The 14489-nt window shown below is 33.3% G+C and overlaps 2 protein-coding genes across 8 annotated transcripts in view; one reads left to right on the top strand and one right to left on the bottom strand.

Annotated features, from left to right (window-relative positions):
* LOC128221369 (ras-related protein Rab-8A) overlaps positions 1-5409 on the top strand; it is a 34888-nt gene extending 29479 nt beyond the window's left edge. For both annotated transcript variants that reach the window (XM_052929968.1, XM_052929967.1), the window contains exons 6-7: positions 186-302; positions 772-5409. In XM_052929968.1, coding sequence (XP_052785928.1) covers positions 186-302; positions 772-864 — 210 coding nt within the window. In that variant the 3' untranslated portion in view covers positions 865-5409. The remainder of the gene's footprint in view (positions 1-185; positions 303-771) is intronic.
* On the bottom strand, positions 3852-14099 carry LOC128221371 (transmembrane protein 267-like). 6 transcript variants are annotated; one of them, XM_052929972.1, is made up of 4 exons: positions 13931-14099; positions 8478-8704; positions 8065-8160; positions 3852-5911 (listed from the first exon to the last, which is right to left on the bottom strand). In XM_052929972.1, the coding sequence occupies exons 2-4, from the start codon at positions 8655-8657 to the stop codon at positions 5576-5578; spliced, it is 612 nt and encodes a 203-aa protein (XP_052785932.1). In that variant the 5' UTR covers positions 8658-8704; positions 13931-14099; the 3' UTR covers positions 3852-5575. The 6 variants fall into 6 exon arrangements, with proteins under 6 accessions (XP_052785932.1, XP_052785931.1, XP_052785930.1 ...); XM_052929971.1 differs by lacking the exon at positions 13931-14099 and adding an exon at positions 10258-10355; XM_052929970.1 differs by lacking the exon at positions 13931-14099 and adding an exon at positions 10180-10340.
* Positions 14100-14489: the final 390 nt, after the last annotated feature.

A 14489-nucleotide genomic window follows, 5' to 3' on the forward strand; every position in this document is an offset into this window, starting at 1 on the left:
TTATGTTTATATCTCAGCACATAATGTATTGAATTGAAATCTAATCTAACAGTGATCCATGCATGTTTCGCCAAAACTTTTCAATCCTTACACTGAAAAGCGGCGGAATAGTCGAGCGCGCTGTCTCTGTGACAGCTCTTGTTTGTTTTGCCATTCTTATAAAGTTTCATGTCTTCTTTACACAGTTAGCGATAGAGCATGGAATCAAGTTCATGGAAACGAGTGCAAAAGCCAGTATCAATGTAGAGGAGGCATTTTTCACGCTCGCACGCGATATCAAGGCAAAGATGGACAGGAAACTGGTAAATAGTCTACAGGCTTTCTTTTCCTCGACATGACTGCCCTGATAGCCTAGTGATAGCTTAGTGATAGCCTAGTGGTTGAATGTTCGCTTCTGGTGCAGAAGGTTGCTGGTTCAATCATAAGGAAATATGTTAATTATTGGTGCCAGTAGCTCCCATGCCTGGAGTATTCTATACTGGTCAAAACCTATTGTACAAAAACAGAAATCCAGCCCAGAACCCAAAAACTTTCAAGATATTCAAAAAGAACATGTTAAACATGTTGCTAGAGACAAAAGTCACATTACTGTATGTCACAGCAAGCTCCATTGCTTTACACGACTGGTGAGCTATGCCCCTTGTTTTACAGAAAACCAATAGCATTAACATTCCCTATGTGGTGCTTTGGTAAAACGAATTTATTAAAACCATTACCATCTTGCTTCAGAATTTTACAGCTTTCTTTATAATAATTTCCCTCTCATTAAAGGATGCTTCATCACCACCAAAGGGAGGAGGGGGAAGAAAACTGACATCCAATCAGGAACAGAAGAAGTCATGGTGGAAGTGTGCCATTCTATGATTGGTCACTGCAAAATCTCATTTCTTATCTGATTGGACAGATGTTTACAATGTCATACAAGTGTTTGCTACATGAATGCTGATTGGTTGAAATTGAATGGTGCAGTAGGAGATTGACCAATAGAATTTCAGTGCTTATGGACAGGTCATATAATCCCTACTGTCATCCAAATGAAAGACACAATTTTATTGGTCGATCATCTGTGAATGATGAAGTCATTATAAGTCCTGTTTTATAACTCCCCTGTGGCAATATGTAGTATATAGTTGTTCAGTGTATATATAGATATCGGTCTTATTTAAAGCTGTAATTTTATATAAACCTTGTTATAGACTAAATTGTTAAGGTTTAATATTCATTGTCAATTTCATGCGTCCTAGCATGTGTACATGTATGTATCACTTATAGCACGATTTTTGGTGCAGACTAGTTATGTCAGTGTAATAGTTCGAGTTCCATGCTTGTGTAATAAGAAAGCTTTGAAATATGTTACAAGAAAGACTTATTATAAATTGAAGGCAGTTTTTTCTTAAACAAATTTGATGTACATGTTCTAAATGGGATAAGGTTTATCAAGATTTTAGAGAGGAGATCTAAAAGTTTTATATTAACTATGCAATGAGTGTTTAATTTAGAGTTGAACTGAGCCGTAACAATGTTTCTTTTGTCCTCACAATACAAAACTGATTCAATTTTGACTTGTGAATAAGTCCAAAAGTCCTAGTAATGAATTGCTTGATGTATAGAATGTGTATTGCTGTAAACACTTTCTTTTCAAAAATTACTGTATGAATATCACTTATTAATGAAATTAATGATATTCAACTAAAAAAGGATATGCAAATCTGATAAAATTCATATAAGATAAACTTGATTACACATGTGTTTACCATTTAATTTACTAGTTTTCAATTTCTGCATTTGTTGAACATTTCTTATATTTCACATAGATACACGTCAATTTTTTTTATTTCTGCACTGGGTAGACACATAGTTGAAACCAAGCCTGCCATTGGGGTCACTTTATGTTACCGTTAGTGTTGGCTTAGAAACACCGTAAAAATGGAACTTTTGCTTATCATAATCATGTGCCTTTCTCGTACATACGTTGCTACATTTCTATAGAAGTTTATTTTTATATTATTGTATTTCTGAATGTTTGTATCAGATGTTAAAAAATCCAGTCTTAAAAAATCTGTACACAAGAAGACAAACATGCATTCTTTCAATGAAGAACTCAGTTTTCACACATTGATTCTGAAAATGTAAACGAAAAATGTGAAAATTTAAGGAAAAGAATGATGAAAGTATCCTTTATTAAATGGGAATCTTAAATTAATCATCGTTGCTATTTCAGCAGATATTCAGCAAACTTCAGTCTAAATTATGAATAACATCAGTATGTCTGCTGTAACTGTATGGAACATTATTTGTAACAATTTGTTATACATGTACATTTATGATTTAAAACTATTTTAAGCATGATATTTTGGTGACAAGGTGTAATGAAGTTCTACAGTAAAATAGATGAAATGAATGACTGAGCGGATATAGGTCTTTTAGTTGTCATGACGTAAGGTGAACTATGACATCATCATAGACTTTTGTGACTGAAAATAAATTGGTGGCACCATGTTGTAAGGTGTTTTGAAAGTCAAGGGCCATGATTACGAACAGTCTCAAGTCTGACTTCAGAACTGCAAATATTTCTTTCATTGTAGCTGAGTTTTTATGATAAAATTTGCTGAATTTTATTACTATTTAAAATTGTACAATTCTTCACATTTTTTTGGTATGTGGGACCAATCCTACTCCCAGGTAAAACGGAATGAATTAAAGAGGATTCTTTGTAATTCAATAAAAGTGTTTTACTAAGTGTTTGGTCTTGAGACTGTCTGTAAGCATGTCCTTAGGGGTTATTGATTTCCTTTTTTACAATTATAAAAGATATTATGAAGTCAAAACTGACCTATCCGAGACATGCACTATGAGACCAATTTCTGCTGGCCTTGCTTTTAATATATAGGTACCTGTACATTGTTTCCTTTCTGAACTCCGTTCTGTAGGACACCAAGGCGTCATATAAGGCCATCCCTGTACAGATATTGGGTTCCAGTGGTCCAACCAGCTCACTTAAAATGTCCACACTTAAATTAATATGTTCACTCCTGGTGTAGGCTCAACAAATAGTTGTATTTTGATCTCTTGTCAGTTGTAAAGTCATTTTATGGTCAACCATAAATAGGGCCACTGAAAACAAACAATATTTAAGGATGGCCTGGGATATTTTACATGAAAGTTTTTAACACAAAGACACATTTCTGTAGTTTTCACTCTTGATTGAAGTGAATATGTGCGAATTTAAGATTAAATTGTCTTAATTGTTGAGATTGAGAAAAATTGAAATTATTGTTTCAAAATGAAATTGTAAGGTTGAAATTTGTGCAAAATGTTAAAATTAATGAAATATGTGTACCTGATCTTGTTTTAAACATAATTTAATTTTGAATTGGGTTTTTATTTTAATTTTATGCTCGCAGTACATTTCTATAAACAGACTTTGCATATACAGTTCAATATATCCAAGAAGCAAGTTCAAAATTATCAAAATAATTTTGTTCTGCTGGATAAAAGTAATTCTATGAACTACATGCATAATAACTGATGTGTTCCTGTCCCAATCACTGAGTTACAGCTTCACATAGATAAAAAACAATATCAATTTAAAAGTTCAAAATGTATGTTTATTTTATTTTTTATCATTCACTTCCATATATTTTGTAAACAACAAGTCATAGATCATTTTGTATAAATGATGTTCTGAGGAATAGACCACAAACAATCTGTTATTATTATGTTCATTACTGTAACGTGTATGAAAATGGGTGTAGAGACCTTTTTGGCCTCAAAACTTAGAAAATGAAAGAACTATGATCTTACTTTTGTCACTTGAGGGATACAAACATTTTATGAAAACGAGGGGTGTCCAATTTATGGTACTATTTATTATGGTTATACAAGCCGAATATAGTAAACATAATGATAATTCAATGTTTTACAAACTTATATGAATGTTGACAAGCAGAGATAGATTCTATAGGGAAATAAGGCTTAAGCCGGAAATATGACGTTAATAGTTTTATGTGACTGGAAATGGAATGATAACACATGCAGTGTGATGTTGGGTTTAAGGTCAATGGTAATTTCAAGGTTTGTTAATAAGGTATTTGATTTGACGCAAACACTTATTATTAAAAAAAATGCACTTTAAGAATTATTTCTGCTAGTCACTGTTTATATATTTCTCATTTAGTAAAACAAAATACAAGATTGAAGGTACATGTACGTTCAAATGATTCAATTTATTTAATGCATGCTACCTATAGTTGATTTTTGCAGTATATGAATGTTATAATTTGTTGACTTTCTATGCTATAGTAACTTATGTAACAAATACATAAAATATGGAAGATAGGGTAATAGGGTTGGTTAATTGATGTATAAAAATTCATATGACATTTAAATGTTCACAATTTACTTGTGTCCACTCTTTTCATCTAAGAAGTAAAATGGTTAGTCCATCAGTGAAGTAATTATTACAGAACTTGATCTGTTTGTATATTAATGAACAACTTTCAGTTCATTTATATTGGCAATCAAAATAAACTAACATACGAGGACATATTTCATCACTTTTCATCACATTAATAAGAATTGCATTGTCATCATGGTCAAGATTTCCCGCTTTCTTTCAAGCAAGCATTGCGCAAAAAGTCTTCAACTTCCTAATAGAAATAGAACTTCCTTATATTTAAAGTCGCTGATTATATTTACAGTCGGGGAATGAATTTCAACTAGAGAAATGTCAGATCAAACAGAAAATGTTATGCAAAATAGAGCAGGTCATTGCTGCATGCATACAAATGGCTTTCCCCTAAACTCATTGTGAATAGGACTGACTCGTTTACGTCGAAAATCTAGTGGCTCAACAAATTGTTGTATTGTGTAATCTACTAAATTTGAAAGAAATTAAGATTGTGATGAAATCATTTAGAAGATGATTAAGCTGTTAAACAATAGTAGTTCACACAAACAGCATTTACCTGGCTTAAAGAAGCAAGACTAAAAAACTGACGACTTGCAAGACCTATAAGTCCTCGTATGTTATTAGTTTTAGTTGAAACCTAGCACAATTTGCTTAATTACTTCTGTCCGCAAATTGCTTAATATTATGTTAAAATGTGCATAACATCATGTAATTATATGTGTACTTACATACAATGTATGTGTACTTACATATGTGTAATTACATACAGTATATGTGTAATTACATAATGTGTACTTGCATACATTATATGTGTGTTTACATACATTAAATGTGTACTTACATACATCATATGTGTACTTATCTACATGATATGTGTACTTTCATACATTGATCTGCAAGAAAGGTTTAAATGTACATTGTTTTTCATAACACAGTAAACAAAACCCCTGTAGCTTTTGATAAAACTATTACTGTGGATTAAAATATAAATCTTACAAGGTGTTCCTTTTTACTTAGCAATTTCTATATAACACAAGAGGTGGTCCTTTACTTGCTAAACTGTTTCTCGTCCACTCTCGTTGTATTGTAGATAATTGAAAACTTGACCACAATGCATATAGTACCAAATGATTTATTAATTATAAACAATTCATAATAAAATCACTATACAATGTTACTTTCTATGATCTTTAACTGTCTGTCAGTAGAAAACTGCAACCAATTTGTATATAAAATTCTGCCTAACAAAGGTATAACCATAATCAGTCCTAAATATGCCAATCCTGACAATGGCGGTGTTTCAGTAAAGGGAGGTAACCATAGCCCCCTCCTAGTCCCATCTCTCACATGGTGAGAAAACCAGGCAACAGTGAACATGAGGGCTAAAGTCAGAGGTGTTCCAGATTTTAGAATGGCTGCCATGATGAGAAGAATAAGGTCCACAAGAAATATCACAGTTGTGGCATGGAATGGTGGTCGGGAGGGTAACGACAAGGCTGCCTGAAAAAAAGGAGGAACAATATGCCTACTGATACACTACAATTATATTACTTTGTATATACAGTTTACGTAATGTGAATGCAGAAAAAGACTGAAAGAAAGAAAAAAAATCCATTGATTTATCTTGCAATGGTGATTGATGGCAAAACATTTCATTCAGCTACATAATTATTATGGCCATGAAATAAAGAAATGACCAAATGAAGTTATTAATAAATATTAATTTATTTTTGTATCATATAACAGATCTTTAATTCATAATTGGATTGCCATTAAATGAATACATGTATATGAGAACAATTTTGTATGACAACTTGAATAGAGCACAAATGGCCAATTTCTTTACTCAACAACAGGGTGTGTCTCAATACATGGGTTGAACAAACAAGGGCTGTATTTGGTAATCAACTTATATATAACTTACATTTCAGAATTCAATGTTTTGATTTGACTATAATATTATTAGGTTGGAATCACTGAGACATATCTAAGGAAAAGTATAAGAATTGTATTGAATATGGCTTCAAGCGTTTAACCAAGTGCTTGGGGTCAAGAAAAGACCCAATACTTTTACCTGTTAGGTGATTAAATAGTACAGGTATGGATGCTCAACATAACATACATGTAGTTGATTACACATTTATTTCCTTTTTATTAAAGTAATTTAATAAGTCAGTATGAACTTCTTTGAACAGAATAACTGAAGGTTTGAACGCTGATGTTAGAGGTTTGGATGTCAATATCGGGGGTTTGAACATTAAATTGAAAATAATAATATGCAGTGGAAATAACTAAATGTATTGATAATTATTAATTAAATAAATCCCTTTCCCTGGCCTGTATCTTCAATATTTGTGTGCAAACCTCCAATGTCAGAGTTCAAACCTCAAATATCAGCATTCAAACCTCCAATATCAGTGATCAAACCTCCAATATCAGCGTTCAAACCTCAAATATCAGCAATCAAACCTCCAATATCAGTGTTCAAACCTCCAATATCAGCTTTCAACCTCCAATATCAGCAATCAAACCTACAATATCAGCAATCAAACCTCCAATATCAGCAATCAAACCTACAATATCAGCGTTCAAACCTCAAATATCAGCAATCAAATCTCCAATATCAGTGTTCAAACCTCCAATATCAGCATTCAACCTCCAGTATCAGCAATCAAACCTACAATATCAGCAATCAAACCTCCAATATCAGCAATCAAACCTCCAATATCAGTGTTCAAACTTCCAATATCAGCGTTCAAACCTCAAATATCAGCAATCAAACCTCCAATATTAGTGTTCAAACCTCCAATATCAGCATTCAACCTCCAATATCAGCATTCAACCTCCAATATCAGCAATCAAACCTCCAATATCAGCAATCAAACCTCCAATATTAGCAATCAAACTTACAATATCAGTGTTCAAACCTCCAATATCAGCAATCAAACCTCCAATATCAGTGTTCAAACCTCCAATATCAGCATTCAACCTCCAATATCAGCAATCAAACCTACAATATCAGCGATCAAACCTCCAATATCAGCAATCAAACCTCCAATATCAGTGTTCAAACCTCCAATATCAGCAATCAAACCTCCAATATCAACAATCAAACCTCCAATATCAGTGTTCAAACCTCCAATATCAGCAATCAAACCTCCAATATCAGTGATCAATCCTTCAATATCAGTGATAAAACCTCAAATATAAGTGATCAAACCTATCGGTGGTATTAAAATACAATAGGAATGAGCAAGTGCTTTAACTTGGTTTGGTGAAAAAAAGCAGACAAAAAACACAGTCTTTGATATGATGAGGATTAAGCAGCTGTTCAAGAGCTAGAAACCAGTAAAGAAACCAGCCAGACGTTACTGAACCTGGGACCAATAACTTTAATCTTTCTTCCAAGTTAACCCACTGCTGGCTGGTATTATTCCAATAATAGTCTAGACATAACTCCTCTCAGGAGACCTCGACCTAGAATCTGCAGACCACAGCCTTTTGTGTGACATCCCATGTCCTCATTAGCAACATGTTTGCCAAGTTACTTCAAATAGCTCTCAACGATGAGACAAGACTTAAAATTGATGCAGGGACATCCATGCTAACATAACATTTAAAATAAAAAAGAGAAAAATTTAACAGAGGTATACCTCTAAGCTAAGTGATTTTGCAGCGATGAAATGGTCCACATCTACAGCCATGGCAAACATCAAACACAGCAAACACTGGGCAATATCATGTCTGTTCTGAAAGTAAACCACGGCAAAAATTCACAAGAGTAAATTCTAAGTTAAGCCAGAGTGATGGGCCATACTACAAATATGTTATAGGTATTTTGTAACATCGAAACAAGTATCAAGTTTGATATAATGCAGCGGATTTCATTCTAGTATGATTTAAGCTGAAATGTTTCAGATTTGTAATAAATGAAATAATAATTTACCTTAAGTATGCATGAATAAAATATGTACATTCCATGCTATCAAGACTAAAAAAATTCTCTGCCAATTAAAGAGAAAGTGTAAACACTTAGAGTTAATGGCAAACTTAAACTTATTTTTACCTTTGCATCAATAACAATGACCCAAGAGATGGCTCCTACAAATCCATGAGTGAGACTGTCACCAATGGCAACCAGATATCGCTGGTTAGTAACAGGATGTGTAAGTAGATGGTCGCCAAGGAAACATGTTAACAGAAGACTTACTTCCAGGACAAACAGCTTTCCTAAGCTGAATAACATGTAGGTGGCAGAGCAAGAACAAACTTTACTATTATTTCATATCAAACCTGGAAATAAAGCATACTGAATTGATTTATCAAATAACCAAGTTCTATACAATAATACATACAACATTAATCAGTACCATTGCTCTGTAATAAATTAGATACAAAAAACTTCCATTTCCTTCACCATGTACCGTATTTTCTCGACTATAAGACGGGGAAATTTGGTCCTGATTTTGAACCTTAAAGTAGGGGCCCCTTCTTATAGGCGAGTCTTTCAAGAATTTCATAAAGAATAGAGTCATAATCAGGAAAATTCAACATAAGGTATTCAACTGACTGATTTATTGTCTGTGGATGACACCCCAATAAAAGTGACACGATCACACCCATCGGATTAAGACGACCATAGATCTGCTTTGTTTCGCTACGATGAACACTCAATATAACACATGTTATCGGTCCAAACACGTTGTTTTTCACAGGAGACATATTTTGTTACTTTTAAAATAAAAATATTTCGACGTTTTTTTTTTTTTAATGCATTGTTATTTTTTCTATGTCGTAAATAAAACTTACTTTTTCCTTACTATAAGGCTTTGTATATATTATGCACATGCATGTAACTAGCAGATTTCAATACATATTTTATAAATTGCTACATTAATTTATCCGCAATCATCAATGGTTATTTATTACTCAAAATTTAAGTCCCATCAACTGCAATCGAAACAAACACTTGCGAAAATATAACTCATTAACACATGTAATGGAATTTGCTCTGTTTGTCGGCTGCAGATCAAACAGTACAATTTGTGACGTCACAGCAAGAGCTGTGTAAAGATCAAAGATGCACTGCAATGGTTTGTATTTAAATAGGTCAATCAAATACGGTATGAACCCACTTAAATCCCAAAATTGCGTCTAGGCTGGTTCAAACATATCATACCATCGGAAAATAAAAATCAATAATCCCAAGCAAATGAACAAATTTAGTTGATATTTGACTGTTAAGCTTGAACATTATCACAGACTTGGAGAATTTCAAGTGCTGGATTTGCTTTAAAAATTACCCCATCTTATAAACGAGTCAAGACAAAAACACCAGATTTCATGGGCAAAGTAGGGGGGTCGTCTTATAAGCGGATCGCCTTATAGTCGGGAAAATATGGTAGGTTCAAAAGTTTTCATGAGCTAATAAATGTGGAACTGTTGCTATCTTGCAATCTCAAAATAAATCTTATCTTTCTGGTAAAAATGCCAATGTCACAACTATTAAGCATATAAAAAGCTATTAAAGATATAGTCATGATAATCACTCCTAACTCGGGTCCATTTCTTTGGTTATAAACCAGTACTGATGTCTATTTAGGAAGCAATGAGAAGTTTCCCCTACTGGTTATCTAACTCATAACCACTTGAATGAGAGGGGGACACCACAAGACAGCCCTCACTTATGTTGATTTTATATTCGTTGTTTTTGAAATTTATTCAGTGTTTATCTATTAATCGTCTTTGATGTGAGACTTACAAGTTACCTACTACACCATGCACTTTCGTTTTTTTTTCTAAATGTATGTGTACTTTTGATTAAGCATGTTTCAATTCAAACGTACAAGCCTATGACCACAATGATTTAACCCGTAAATTTCCAAACATCGACGTGTTTTTCGTTAACATTTCCTTCGAAATAAATAGCAACTTTAAATACAAGGGAAACAACTTTTCCAAGGTTTTGTAAGAGGAAGGCTACATATAACCATAGTCCACCTAAATGGCCGTCAACGAGTCTTTTAACGATTTTTTTAATATGTATGGCAGACTCGTTACAGGGAAACATAAGAAATGTCATGATAATAAAAAAAAAAGTATCCCTGATCGCTCATTATTGTAGCTACATATAACCAATATTTTAACATAACTAATTTTGGTTGCATCGATTTTGATTGAAATCAGACAAAGCAAAGTGACTCGGGGCGTGTGTGTAAATCTAACAGCAGGAGAGTATGTACAGTGCTCCGAAAATTGTTCAGGTTGTTCTCTGATGCAGATTCCAACTGTTTTTCTCTCTATGTCAGATTTTCCTTCTAAACAGTAAACAATATACAGTGTATTTACTTCAGCGTGTTTCCTGACCACCAAATAGCCCCGAATTGACTTTAACGGCATGCAGTTGAACTTCTGGTTGTGGCCAAGTCCAGGGTGACCAGCGAGTTCCACCTGACTGTGGTCATGCTAGAATGCCAATCAGAGCTACCAAGCACTGCTAAGATCTACTAGGAGCTATTATAAGCACTACTTAGAGCTACTTGGAGCTATTATAAACACTACTTAGAGCTACTAGGAGCTATTATAAGCACTACTTAGAGCTACTAGGAGCTATTATAAGCACTACTTAGAGCTACTAGGAGCTATTATAAGCACTACTTAGAGCTACTAGGAGCTATTATAAGCACTACTTAGAGCTACTTGGAGCTATTATAAGCACTACTTAGAGCTACTTGGAGCTATTATAAGCACTACTAAGAGCTACTAGAACTACTAAAAAACACTTAAAATCCACAATGAAATGTAATAATGTAATTAAGAAAGGAAGACTTATGATCTGTCCATGTATTTGCGTATTTGTAGAAAAACTGTTCATAAGTTTTTTTTATGATGGGCTGTCATTTCAGGTAGTTCATAGAAAAAGGGTATCGATATACATACATACATGTATATATGCAAAACTTGAATTAAGATAAATTAAAAGATCTGGTGTGACAAGCCACGAAAATGTCCCACAACAATTAAACTATTTTATTCTATTGATAAGACCTTTTATGTCTATATTATGTGAAACTCATAAGTGTGAGTGTTAAAGTAAATATGATTTCACCAGGTTGCGTATAAAAGCGCGCGAGGAACGTCAGCAACGAACAGCTCAATTTACAGATCCAGTACTCATGATATCAAATTTTTTACACACAAACCCCCCACACAAAACCATGTCGTCGAGTTGAATACATATTTTGTGGCGTTTTGTACTGTTAAAAGGCAAGCACAAGAGTTTACTTAATTTGAAGAAGAAACATCAGTTTTACATGTACTACCGATATGCAACTTTCAAAGCTCTAATCATCATTGGCCATTTTTTTCGCACCTTTATTGCAACGGCCAAACGCGCTGCAGTTAAGCATTGTTATTATAATAATACATTTATTTATAGATAATGTATTAAGTTTATTAATAGTATAAATTAGAAGAAAACAAAACCGGAAGGCATAAAAATATATGGACGATAAGTTAGTTCCTTATTCCTTATTCCTTTTTCGAACTAGTTCCCTATTCCTTATTCAAAATAAATAATTGTAGATATGCATAAATAGAGGATATAGAGGATATTTGTTTATTTCAGTGTAAGATCGTATTTTATTTCACGAGTGTCATAAAAAAAACATATTTTCACGAGTGGCGAAGCCACGAGTGAAAATGTAGTTTTTTAATGACCACGAGTGAAATTAAATACGATCTTACACTGAAATAAACAAATTTTCTGTATCTTTTATGCTTATTTTCGGAGATTTATTTGTTTTTTATTTATTTCTGAATTACCCCCTTTTTTGAAAAGGGTGGGCTTTACGCCGCTACCCGTGGGGTGCCCCTCATGCATAATTATAGCTGTCAACTTTTCTACTTTCGGTTTGCTGAGAAATAGTTCTCTGCTATTCATTCTTATAGCTTATTATTCGCTCGTTTTCTATTGCAAAGTTTTATGAACAGTAAAAAAGGAAGTATTATTAGTGCACAAATGTTCCAAAAAATAATGAAAACACTTTTTATTTTGACCAAATTACTACGCCGCTATTTATAGAATGAAAATTTGGAAGGTCAAATGTGTTAGCAAAACAAATGGATACTCATTGGATTTTAACCATTCTTCTTAGTTTAAGACTGCATATACGTGTGTTTTTATAGTAAGTTAATATTCAGTCATCTTACTGTAAGAGACCAGTCTGTTTCGCTTTAAAATGTTTGTTTTTCCGAAGAGTAAATGCCACGCTAGTTTGTTGACACATTTTGAGATGTGGGTGGGGTAAAAAATATCGGATCTATCTGTAAATTGTTGTGTGAATTCTCCAGGAAGCTCATTTTACGTACTACAACGGTTAACAGTTCAAAATACATTTTAACGATGCTATAAAATTTTATTTATGTTCGAACAGTTGTGTTTGTCTGTAATTTGTTTGGAATGAAAGCAAATGTTCGAACATTCAGCTTCAAAGATCAGTAAAATGTTTGATAAACGGGATAACCGGTTATAAACGGTAAGTTGTTAATTTCCAATTATATATTTATTTAAATTTATAAAATATTTCTTTATTTTTTTTTAACATTTTTTGACATAAATTACTGAAGTCCAGTGTTCTGTTTTGACCAAGGCAAGTACATGTAACAACAAAGGATTTTAAAAGTAGTTCTGAAAATTGATATTGTCACTCCTTATTTTGCAGTGAAAATATCAAATTGATATTTTCACTGTTGTTATTTCACTGTTAAAACCCCATATTTCATCGTAAAGCATGAAAGAAAATCACTTCTTTGTTATGTGCTTCGTATTTTCATAGCAATTAAACAACTTTGTGAATAAAGTAATGCCCACAAATGGAAAAAAATCGAATAAGGAACTAGGAGAGGTTTATGTTTTGATGAAATGGTGGTATTTGGTAATTTTCTTAAGAGTTTTGAAATATGTATCGAGGAATCATTTCCAATTGTAAAATGTGACTGGCTGCTGAGGGTCATTAACCAACTGGTGGATGTTGTGGCCAGATTTACAGTGTGGGCAATTTCTTGAAACTTTCCTGCATTACGGCAACACCACTTCACCTTCCAGATGCCGAAGTGACAGTCAGGAGCCAATTTGGTGTGCCCAGCCAACATAGTGTCGAGCGTTACACTCATTAATTCCTGAACATTGTTGGAAGATCTATTTAGTGTAAATAAAATTTATCTATATACACAAAAAATAAAAGAAAGCAAATGATTTTAACCAGGTTATAATCAAATTGTCAAGACATATATCAATCTTACAATAATGTGGTGTTTACACATATGGTTTATATTGAGTTAACCTACTCCTTATATCAAATAACTGCCTGCTACGCTTTAACTTCATCCAGTTCTGCATCCGATTAAACTAAAGCACCAAATGCAGGTGTCAATGGTGTGATTTACCTCGAAAGACGGTGCAGTGTATTTGTCCTTAAAAAAACAGACACAGAAATATTAACAGACTAGAGAACTTACCTGCCATTACACGCCACATGGCATACCAACCAGTTTGGTTCTTGTTCTGGCCGACTGCATTATCAAAATGAACCTGGAAAGTTTAATACATTCCTTTTTCATATTTTAGAACTTTTGGTACATGAAGCAAAGTGATAATGACGGACACATTTTATAAGCCCTAGCTGAATCAAAATATCCAACCGTAATCAATCATCAAATGTGAAATGGAAAAAAATCCAATAGTAAGAATGTGTTTGACAGTATAATCTATATTAAGTTTCATCATATTTTACATTCACTATTGATTCTATTTATCTCTACTCAGCAATAAGGTCAAAGTTTGCATAGGCTGTTAGAACCTTTAATTCATTAAATATTCTATAGATAATTTGAATGGGTAAACTTTTCGAAGCACTTAATACCTTAGCATGATTTTCACCATAGCGCTGGAAGTAGTGGTGGCCCATGCTCACGAAACTGTCGCTTCCTTTCCCCGGCAATTCAGCCTTGTCTACCAGATAAAATTTCTGCTTCCCTGTATAATTAAATGTTAACTATGAAATAGTAAGCAAGAAGA

Source organism: Mya arenaria, chromosome 16, assembly GCF_026914265.1.
Source record: "Mya arenaria isolate MELC-2E11 chromosome 16, ASM2691426v1".
Classification (NCBI taxonomy): Eukaryota; Metazoa; Mollusca; class Bivalvia; order Myida; family Myidae; genus Mya; species Mya arenaria.